The 11339-nt window shown below is 56.0% G+C and overlaps 1 protein-coding gene across 5 annotated transcripts in view; it reads right to left on the bottom strand.

The window, feature by feature from the left end:
• Nucleotides 1-1626: 1626 nt before the first annotated feature.
• Nucleotides 1627-11339, bottom strand: part of PML (PML nuclear body scaffold) — a 38987-nt gene continuing 29274 nt past the window's right edge. Inside the window, exons 8-9 of one of the 5 annotated variants that reach the window (XM_040493225.1) lie at nucleotides 5259-5409; nucleotides 1627-4197 (exon numbers count right to left, since the gene is read on the bottom strand). In XM_040493225.1, coding sequence (XP_040349159.1) covers nucleotides 3422-4197; nucleotides 5259-5409 — 927 coding nt within the window. In that variant the 3' untranslated portion in view covers nucleotides 1627-3421. Of the gene's footprint in view, nucleotides 4198-5258; nucleotides 5410-11339 lie in introns of those variants that run through there. The other 4 variants (XM_040493227.1, XM_040493232.1, XM_040493231.1 and 1 more) reach the window with 4 other exon arrangements.

Genomic DNA, 11339 nt, shown 5'->3' with positions numbered 1-11339 from the left:
TGTGTGTGTATATATATACATATATATGTATATATATGTATACATATATATGTATGTGTGTGTGTATATATACATATATATGTATATATATACATATATATAATATATGTATGTGTGTGTGTGTGTGTGTGTATATATATATATATATACACACAAGCAGATTTCTGAGTGATGATGTTCCTGGGAGTGTGAGCCCTTGGATCTCAGAAGGAGGCCCTGGAGCAGGCAGAACTGGCCATGGCTGAGCTGGTTTCTCTGCTTCAGGTGTGTGTGGTTGAAATCCCCCATTTGGCCGTGTTGGGGACACAGAGCCACCCACTTGTCAGCCACTGCAAGGTGGACTCCCCTGACTACCTTGGACCCTAGGACCCCCCACAATTGTCTGCTCTGTCCCAGATCTTGTTCTGTATTGCCTGAAGCCAAGCCCATGCATATTTTTTTGCTAAGATCTAATATCTGTTCATTTTTATAACTCACGAAGCAGTAAAGCTGTCATCTTGGTTGTCTGTAAAATAAGATCTTATATTTGTGTGGTTCTTCACATATTACATTGTTTTTGAGGTTTATTTTTTCTTGAGGTGGGGAGGGGCAGAGAGAGAGGGAGATGCAGAATCCGAAGCAGGCTCCAGGCTCTGAGCTGTCAGCACAGAGCCCGACGCGGGGCGTGAGCCCATGAACTGTGAGATCATGACCTGAGCCGAAGTCGGACGCTCAACCGACTGAGCCACCCAGGTGTCCCTGTGTGGTTCTTCACATATTAAAAAGCTATTTGCACATTCTCTCATTGGTTCATGCAAGCGCCTGTGAGGTAAAAATGATCTGTATTGTCCCATTGGATAGAGTTGGAGCCCAAGCCTCAGTGAGTTTGACATACCAGACCAGTCAGAGGTTATGGAGTGAGAATTGAAAACTCAGTGAGTGCCCTGACTTCCAGCCCAGCAAGTTCATGGTTAGTTGACATGGATGAATCTGAGATAGCATTCAAAGATGAAGCACAGGGGACACATGTGGACCTGCTCTTAGAAGCTAAAACTCCAGGGCTGGAATCTGGTCATCTGGGCCAGGTAGGTGGGGTTACGGGTGATGGCCTGTGCCGTGGGAACCCCTGCAGGTACTAACGTGGATTCCATTTGGGACACCCCAGACAAGACAGCCCGGACAGCGACACATTAATTACACATTGCTAACATCCTGGGCTCCCCTCCCTCTTGTTAAGGGTTTTACCACCTGTGACTCTGGGGACACAAACAGGGGTGTGAGATTACCCGGCAGGGGGCAGAGGTGACGTTCTTACAGATGCTGGTCTCTGGCTCCTGACTCCCTCTAGAGGGTAATTCTTGAAACTGGCGCCTCTTTTCCTCCATGTGCCTCTCCTTTTGGGAGAGGATCCCTGCCGGGCCCACCCTGGGTCTTCTCTTTTGGAATGGGGGTGGGGAGGGGCTCACAGATGTGAGCAACAAGGAGCTCTGGGCTCTGCTAAGCCCTGACAGGACTTCACAAAGTGCAACTCCCCCATGTTCGGGAACCTCCCCGCCCCCCAACCCCCGCTCCCCACCCTGCTTTAACACAGACAAGAAGCTGCTCAGTGGCTCCCGGGTGGGCTGAGCAGAGTTTGGTGCCTCAGACTTTGAGCATTCACATCTTTATTAAAGGCTGCATAAATGGAGAGAGGGCAGAAGAGCCCTTTGTTATAAAACCTGTGGTCAACTACATCTGCAGATGGCAAGCACGGGAGGGGTGTAAACCAGCGGGCACTGCCTCGTTCGGGGGGAGGCCGAGGGAAGAAAATACGAGTGGTGGCCCAAGGGCTGCCTTGCAATTGCCAGGATGGTCAGCACAGCCAGGCTGGGGCCCAGCCTCCTCTTCCCCTCACCCATCAGCCTGTTCCCACAGCTTTTGAGCCGGCCCTCGCTTTACACTCGAATGCTATTTTAAACACGTCAAAGCTCACGGTTAGAGTTGACACTCCCACTGTGGTAGCTGGTTCCCATGTAATCCTTTCGTGGATCTATCTCCAGGGCACCCAGCGGACGGGGGCTGAGGTGTGGGCACACAGACTTCACTCCTGTGAAAGCTCAGGCAATAGGGGCAGGAGGCCCTGGGCTGTGGCCCAGCGGCGGGAGCCAAGGGAGGGGGAAGGGAGAGGAGATGGGGAGGGACAGTGGTTCTGCTAGTCAGAGGGAGGGCCCTGACCTTGCTGTGTTCTGCTGCTGCCCTCTGGTGTGACCACGGATTGAGGACCTTAGCTTAGGTTAGGGCTGAGAGCTAGGGTTTAGGTTGAAAACCATCTTGTCCACTGGCTCGGTGGCTGCCGTCCATGCCTAAAGTCCCAGAATGGAGGAACTGGAATGGGAGCTCTGAGCCCATCTGGGCCAATTGGCCCATTTTACAGTGGAGACACCAGGGGTCATTTCCTAGGTCACAGTGAACGTGCCCAGTCGGGGCCAGGACTTTCTCTGCTGCTCTTTCGGGGGAAGCAGTCTATCAGAGCACTGGTTCTTAGCGGGCATCAGAACCAGTTGGAGAACATGCTAAAACAGCTTGCTGGGCCCGCCTAAGAGATGCTGATCCCAGAGGTCTGGTGTAGCGACTCTCAGGGGATGCCAACGCTGAGGGCTCCTGGTGTGTGTGGCGGGCAGCCCTGGGCTAGAGGACATTCCTAATGGGGCTGAGGGGGGTGGTACAGAGAGAGCAAAAGCCACACTGAGAGGGGCTGATGGCCTGAGGACCAAAGAGAAAAGCCCGACTAAAGGAGAGGCGTCTGGGTGGCCAGAAGGCAAGAAGCAAGCTTGGAAGGGTCAGACTCTGGAAGGTGGGACAGACATGGGGCAGCAGATTCTGTCTCTGCAGACACAAGGCCCCGTGGGGATGAAAATGCATTTTTATCCCCAAAGGAGAAGTGACCAGGGAGCCGGCCTTCAGACAGGCAGGTGGTGGGAAAACCCAAACTCATGATGGCGGTTTGGTTGAGAGGCACTTTGGGTGCCTGTGGGGTGTCGCCGGCAGGCAGTGTCCACGGGGGCTGTTGGCAGGTCGCCCAGGGCAGTGGCCGGGGTCAGGGAGGAACTGCAGGGACACTCGTGGAGGCGGCGAGTTGGGTGGCTGGGGGCCTTCTTTGCGTAAAACCTCCCTGGTTTTGGCTCCTGGAGGAGAGGGGCCAGGTGTCTGGTGAACCAACCCACTGGGGCTCCCAAAGCCGGAATGGGGATTTGGTGGCCCCTGGGGGATTAGGACTTGGACTTAGAACCTTCTCTGTGGGGCTTTTCGAGAAGGGGAATTTGGTCCGGGAGAACTGATTCTGGACCAAATGACAACTGCGTACTGGGGCCCAGGGCCTGGAAATGCGGTCATGGGTGGGGCCTGCTCAGGGGCCTCATCCCTCTCGGCCCCCCTGAGATTCCAAGCCGGTCATCGCCTCCTCTCAGCTCTGTTGGGGCGCCTTTTCTGCCAAGCTGTGGCCAGCGATGCCTTCTGCCCGTGCCATGGCGGCCTCCTCCGACAGGCCTTTGAAGTAGCTGCTCAGAGCCTGCAGGTTGACAGCGCGCTGCATGGGGGGTGACGAGGTGGTCTGCAGGCTCAGGTAGCGGCTGTACTTCTTCAAGCCCCGCTCTGGGTCACGGCGGTGTGCGGTCAGCAGCTCGGTGAAGCTCACGTTGTGGAGGGCCAAGAGGCGGGCCTCGGCCCTGAGCAGGGCGGCCGCCTGCACCAGGGGCTGCAGGGACGCAAAGCACTGCAGGCTGCTGAAGGAGTAGACGTGCTGGGCCAGCTGGGGGCCCGGTGAGACCTCGAGGAGGCGGCACAGGTCTCGCATGGCCAGCACGGCGGCCAGGGCGCTGCGTTCGCTCATGTTTCTCGCCAGGTAGGTCTTGGCCAGACTCTTGAGTTTGAAGCTGCTGGCCCTGGGCACGCGCTCCCGGATGAGGGGCAGAGCGGCCAGGAAGCCCGAGATGACCTCCTGAAACTCCCACAGCCTGTTCATGTCCTCCAGGGCCCGGAAGAAGTTGGGGAGGCCGGGCCCCCACAGCTTGTAGCAGGCCAAGATGGGGCGGCGCATGGAGCCCAGGAAGCCAAGGAAGTGCTGCAGCCCTACCTCCAGGGAGACGGCCTTGGAGTAGATGCTGAAGAAGGCCTCGGGCTGGATGAGCACGCGGAACTCACTCTCCCGGTTCACGGCTGCCAGCTGGCTAATCTTCTGGGCTGGGCAGGAGAGAAGGGCAAGGTGAGGCCCCAGGGGCGGGGTGGGGGGCCCAGGGCGGGAGCAGTGGAAGCTCTAGGACCCCACCTCGGGGCCTGCTGGCAGGACCCAAGCGTCAGCCTCCAAATGCAGCTCTATGCTGGCTCCAAAGGGGACAGGGGTCAGCAGGGGAGGGCGGGCTGCTTTCCAAACACCCCCTACTCACCTGGTGGGAGTCCAGCTCCCCCCTGCCCCCCTGCCCCTGACCCCAGCCCCAGAGTTTGCCAAACAGTTTAGATCCAGGTCCCTCCCGTCCGGCTTCTGTTAGCCTTACCCGCCTACACTCGGGACCCTTTGTGGTTTCCACCGCATCCTCTCCCCCCTGCCCCAGCCTCCAATCCCATCGTCGCTGAGCCGAGATTCCCAGCCCAGGCAGACAGCACACCTGCCCAAACTACTCCACTCAGAACATGGCTCACAGCTGCCCTGTGAGGCCTGGGAAGGACTCCCCTGTCCTAGGAAAACCCACTACTTCTGTCTGGCTGGGCTGGCCCCATGCTGGGTCTGTGCCACAGGGCAGGCCGGAGCCTTCTGGTTCGGGGAAGGGCATTGCGAGGCCAGGGTCAGCACCGTGGAGAGTTGAGGGGCTTCTGGGAGAAGGGGTCATCTTTCTCCGTGACCTGGGCTTTGTCGGCCTCCCTGTGGAATGAGCTCTGTACTCAGAATTCTGCAGCCACAGCTTAAGGCCTTGCTTGGATCGCTGGCCTCCTAGCAGTGACTTCCCACATCGTGTTCTGTTTACAAGTGTGTTGCCAAAGGTCTCTAGAGAAGCGCTGGTCAGGGGTGAGCTCACGGATGCACCTGCCTCATGCTTTCAGGCCCTGGAAGTCCTTATTCAGACAACCAAGTGGTACACCTGGAGTCCCAGGGGAGGCTGGGACTCAGGGACTGCCTGCTCTCTGGCTGCAGTCATTGGCCAGAGCTCTGGGCTCTCCCGGGCCCAGAACATAGCTCTGCCTGCACCTACTTCGGGGGCTCAGAGACTAAGCTAGAAAGGGGTGGGGGTGGCCACTGGAGAACCCACTTTCACTGTCAATCTTGAGGTCAAAGAAAACCAGGGGCCTGTCTTCTGCTTGGGGGTCGGCGAGGCTCTCATCCAGGACCCTCAAAGAGCTGGGACCCTCCAGTTGGAGGTCACTGGACTCGCTGCTGCTGTCGTCCAGCTCCCGGGAGGACTGCAACACAGAGAAACCAACAGGTCAGGGGCCCGGAGGGCGAGAGTGGGGCGTGTTGGCAAGGTGAGCATGTGCCCACGGGCCGGTGTGCGTGTGTGATGTGAACGTGGGAACAGGAGCAAGCTGGTATGGTGGGGGGGGGGGCATCCGCACGCACATGCGGGAGAGAGGGGAAGGGGAAGGTGTATATCCGTCTAAGCAAGTGCGTGTGCACGAGGATGTGTGCATATGAATGGATGTCAGTGTGCATGTGCACGTGTGAGGGCCGTGTGGGAACCACCACGTTTGTGAGTAGGGGTGAAAGGCTGAGATCACGCAGACGAGTGTGTGCGAAAGCACGAGCATGGGAATGAATGCAAATGCCAAATGTGTGTGTGCACATCGGGTGTGAATTTATGAACCTGTGTTGACAGGTGTGTGGGAATGTGAGCATGTGTGAGTGTGCACGTGGGCGCATAGCGCCAGGTCTGGAAGCTCAGGGAAGGGGCCAGTGCTCTGGTGGGCAGGGCCGGAGGGGTCTGCTGCTCCCTTCTCTCTGAACAGACTCAGAAGAAACACTTCTTGGGACGGGAGGAAGGAGCCTCATCTCAAACCTGAGGTTTCTCTGGAAGGGGCCAGGAGCTTGGCTCTTCTTGTCTCCATAGCCAGCCAAGGCTCCAGTGTCTTAGGGGGACCGCTCGCCTCAGGAATGCCACATCTGGGTGGACACACGAAGCCTGGAGGCCCTCTGTCATTTAGCATCCAGGAGCCGGCTGCTTAGGGAAGCCTCAGGCCCGGGGCTCCTCTAGCCTGGGCACCCAAGGCCCTGTTCTCACCAGCACCAAGGCAAAAAATCTGAAAGGCCTCAGGGTGGGGGAAGGGCTCTGTCTCCGTGAGCCCCAAGGGGCTGCGGCTACAGAGGGCGGTAGAGGCTCATCATCTGCAAAGCTGCCGAAGCCAGCCGATGTCTCGGGAGGCCTGCTCAGAACTTCCTGTGAATGCCACCTGTGGACGTGAGCCAGCGACCAGGGGGAAAGGACGTGGCCAACATCACACGGCCAGCTGGGAGTACTGCCGGGACAGAGTCCAGAGCAGCCCTCGGGTCTTTCCTACTTACAGACTGCCTCACCCGGGGCTATCTGAAGCCTCCAAGGATGAACGCTGGCCTCTGGCTAATGTCCTTGGCTCGGCAGGTAATAAGCATGGGCCTTGGCCCTTGTATTCACCAGGTGAAACATTTTAACAAAACTTCAGCCAAGGGCAAAGTCCTTACTAGCCACAGGTAAAATGTGCTGGTTTTCCCCAGGAGTGGCCGATTTTCACTTCATTGGCTTCTCTTAGCCCTACCCCAGGCTCACCAGCTTCCTCCCGGTCACTGATAGATAGAGAAAGACATTCACTATGAATCCGTCTAGAGCTGGTCTTGCTTAGAGAAGCCTGGAGTTCGGGGATTCTATACATAAGGTCCCAACCAATAAAAGTCTTCGTCAAACGCCTCGCATATCTGGATCCTCGATCGGCCACGCGTCAAACGTTTATTTTGCAAGGGTTGCTCTGCATCTTCTGTCTCACTGTGGCAGCTCCCTTTCCTCCCTGTGAGGAGCCTTCTCCAGGAATCTTCCTCGAAGTTGCTAGACCAGATACTCCACCTTCTTTCCTTGAGGGAAAACCCAGCTGGTTTTTATCTTCAATCTTCCAGACATTGCCCTTGCACCTGGGGTGGTGGAAAGAGCTGGGCTCTCCTTGCTGTGTCCTCCCCCGGACTGAAGAGCTGTCCCTTTGGCTGAGGCCTCTCTGTCCCCACTGACACGGCACCCGGAGCTGTCTCATCTTCCTTCCTCTTTTGGCTCCCAGCATGACTGCAAGAGCCCGTGCAGTGGCCCTGAGTTCTTCCGCCTGCCTCCTTCCTTCTGGAAAGTCTTCGCAGGCCTTAGAGCCTTGGTCACCTCTTTGGATATCTTCTTTCAAGACTTGAGCTCCCGGGACAGCAACACAGCTGCATCTTTGGGCTAGCTCCATTTCCATACCAGGTTGTTTATTTTTTTAAAGTTTATTTACTTCTTTTGAGAGAGACAGAGTGTGTGAGCGGGGAAGGGGCAGAGAGAGGGAGAGAGAGAATCCCAAGAAGGCTCGACACTCAGTTCAACGTGGAGCCCTATTGTGGGGCTCGATCCTGCAACTGTGAGATCACGACCTGAGCCAAAATCAAGAGTCAGTCGTTCAACCAACTGAGCCACCCAGGAGCCCCAACCAGGGTCATTTATGATGGCCATCAGAATCTCATTTTTACGCCCTCCCATTGCCCTGGGGTCATTTTCTCTTATAGTGGCAGAATGTCTTTTGTCCTGAACTTGCTGAAGAACTTGGTGGCTCCCTTAATAAAAGAACACCCCCTTTCTGCTGAGCTTGTCAATGGAGAGAAGGCTGGAACTTCCAGCTCTGACTCCTCTTCCTTTCTGATCCTTCCTCACCCTTGGGGCTACTGCACGGAGATGATCTTGCCAGCACGCCTTCCACTCAACTCCAGCCAGCTGTAAACCCCACTCCCTCTCCCTGCCTTACGTCCCAGCAACGTGGCCAGGAAGTGCCCGCATGCTTAAAAAGGACTTTTCTCAAGACCCAGGTTTAGCAAAAGGGCAATCAGCATGAGAGGCTCTGGGGCAGGAAGGCTTTCTGCCCCCTGCTCACTACCCGAAGCCCTATGTTCCAATGCCCATAGCGCTGCCCGCTGGGCGAGTGTGTGGGCGGAGAGTGTAGACGGAGAGGCACAGAGACCCGGGCCCAAGCCAGGCAAGGGCCTTTTACTGGAAAAGGCTTGAGATGTCCTGGGAAGGGAAAAGGAATGGTGGCAGAAGGCAATGGAGTGGGGAAGACTGGAGCCCGTGTGCTCGGCCTGGAAAGTGAAAAGTGGGGAAAGCTCCAAGGAAGTAGGGAGCGGACACAATGGGAGGTGAAAAAAAGAGGAAGAGGAATTGAAGATGTTCTGCTAAGAGCTGGAGGAGTAAAACTCACTTTAATATTCTTTAAAAGATGCAAGTAAATAATAGGATTCATTTCTCTCTTGTTTTTAAATGTTTATTTTTGAGAGAGAGAGAGAGAGAGAGAGAGAGAGAGAGAGACAGACAGACAGACAGAGCATGAGCGGGGGTGGGGCAGAGAGGGAGACACGGAATCTGAAGCAGGCTCCAGGCTTTGAGCTGTCAACACAGAGCCCGAGGAGGGGCTTGAACTCACAAACTGTGAGATGGTGACCTGAGCCAAAGTCGTCCGCTTAACCAACCGACTGAGCCCCAGGATTCATTTCTTTATTATACTTGGTTAATGGACTTCTTTGACTGCAAAAGTGTGCTCAGACCGAGCCACAGGGGACCTGGGAGTTTCTCAGGACCCACATGTAACTAGGATACACGTGCAATCTGGCTTGTGAGCTTTAGTTCACTTGGATTCAACACAGATCAACTTAGCAGGGCAAGGGGATTCCACCTCCACACTCCACGTGGCAGGCTGCATGGCCGTACCAAGCACACCCATACGGCTGGCTTGACATTTTAATCACCTTCCCCAAGTCTAGGTCTCTCTGGGAAGATCCAGCACCCCCTCGCCCCCGCCGGATCATATCCCAGTATGTACAGGGCACCCCCATTCAAGGCTGATACACACAGATGACAGATATACAACTGAGTCCCCCCATCCGGTGGTTCTCTCTTTTTTGGCTGGGCATTAGCAGCCTCAAAAAATCCAGATGCCCAGGTTGCACCCCAGACCAGTTCAATTACAATCTCTGGGGCAGGGGGAGTGACACCCAGGAATCTGTCGTTGGTAACCACCCCCCCCCCCCCAAGATTCCAGTGCGCAGCCAGGGTAGAGAACTACCGTCCTACTGATTAACTCCATGTTTGGCATCGGCCACTCAGGAGCTGAACTCTGATATTTGGCATCCAGTCGCCTGAAGTTGTCTCTGCAGTGCCCGACATCAATTCTTATCAAGAGTCCCCAAGTTCCCGAGGGACTTCCTAAGCACCCACTCTTAAACAACAGCTGGGGTCAGTTTGGCAACACACACAGATTGCCCTTTTTTGCAGACACAAAATCCCAGCTCTTGCAACGTCCGGAAGCCCCGCGGTACCTCATGTGTGTCCGTGAGCCGGACCATCCTGTTAGCTAGCCTATGGCCCCTGCTGCCCCCTGCGCCAGGCCCTCGGGGGACAGGGCTCCCATCTTCTGTTACACACACTCACCAGCATCCCAGCCCCTCCCCTGGATCGGTCGTTTCCCACGGGCCCCTCCTCCTACTGCTGGTCACCACTGCCACTGCAGTCAGGGACTGTCCCCTCCTGCTTCCTCTTGGTCTTGCTACTGCCGGATAGTGGGGCGAGTCCTCTGTCACAAGAGTAGCTGAGAGCACCTATCTTTTCCTGCCTTGGACCCTAACCCAGGGCCCAGGGCAGAGGCACTGCTGACCCACCCTCATTTCCTAGGATAGTCCTCACCCCAGGCCTCCACCATCAGGCCTGGGTCTTGCCCCGCCACCCAACAGTGGCACCCCCACCGCTTCCGGCAGCGGCAGGGGCTCTTACAGACCACTCTTCCCACACCAGCCGTCTCTCCTGGAGCCTTGCCCACCTTGCCAGGTCTGCACCAGAGCCTCCAGGCGTGTCTAGCTGCAGTCTGGGACACTTAGAAAATGTGCTCTTTTCGTAGGCCAACTTCCACACACGGGAGGTGGGATGAAGGCCACGGACAGGAGAGGACATGGGTATGTGGGAGCCCGGAGCACCTTGCGGGTGTCACCCTGCTCCCCACCCAAACCGCTGCGGGTACTCTGGGAGTGCCAGGGGTCTGGAAGGGAGCACAGAAGGTGGGTGAGAAACGCATGGAGGGGACCTAATTTGTTTTGTTTTTGCATAGATGTTTTTTAAAGCTTGGGACACATGATGGTTAATTTAAAAAATGTGTGTCTGGAGGCACTTGGGTGGCTCAGTTGGTTAAGCACCTGACTCTTGATCTCGGCTCAGGCCGTGATCTCATGGTTTGTGAGTTCCAGCCCCGCGTCGGGCTCTGCACTGATGGCCTGGAACCTGCTTGGGGTTCCGTCTGCCCTTCTCTGCCCCTCACCTGCTTGTGCTCTCTTTCTCTCTCCAAATAAGTACATAAACTTAAAAAAAAGAAAGTGTGTCTGAAGAACTAAAGAATACCAACACAAATGCAGTGGTCCTCTGGCCCTCCCCACTCTGGACCTGGTCTCCACAGGTGAGCAGCTGTGCTTCTAATTGTTTTAACTCTTCACCACCTGAAACACACTCCCTCCTTCCTGGAATAATTCAGACACAACCTGGCGACCCCCTACTGACAGCTGAGGATCAGACTGACACCCCGCCCCCCACCCCCAGCAGTGCTGGTTTCAGTTTCTGCGCCCAACTGTCGTGAAGTGTGGTGAGACTACTGGCATTCCGATCCTTTCTCGAGCTTTCCATCCCAGACTGCTACCTCCAGCCAGGGTCAGTTTTGTTTGATGAGGTTTAGGGGATGGAAAGAAGTGCCCAGATTTCAGAGGAATTTAGAACATGGCTTAAAGGGAAGACTGAAATATTGACTGGTGGTGAAGAATAATCGAAAGAGGGGCATCCAGGGCGGCTCTGGGGGCCTTGGTTTCTGTAGCCGGGCAGACGGTGTGACTTAACGGAGAGGAGAGGAAGAGAGACGAGTGATCTACGGGACACCCGAGTGCAGATGTTGGAGGGCCACTGGCTATCCTGGTCTGGCAGCAGGAGTGAGCGCCGGGCACCAGCAGCCTGTGGGCGCTAACTGAGGCCATGGGCAAGGCTGAGACCATAAAGATGGGCTGCAGCCGGAAGAACAAGGTGGAAAGGAACAGAGACTTGAGAGGAGGGTGAGGAGGGGTGGCTGGAGCTACTACAGGAGCTGGGACAGGAAGGGCAGGGGTCTTTGAA

Source organism: Herpailurus yagouaroundi, unplaced genomic scaffold (assembly GCF_014898765.1).
Source record: "Herpailurus yagouaroundi ecotype Mexico unplaced genomic scaffold, PumYag 184, whole genome shotgun sequence".
In the NCBI taxonomy this organism is placed as follows: Eukaryota; Metazoa; Chordata; class Mammalia; order Carnivora; family Felidae; genus Herpailurus; species Herpailurus yagouaroundi.
The sequence above is the reverse complement of the archived record's forward strand: the minus strand, read 5'-3'. Positions and strand labels throughout refer to the sequence as shown.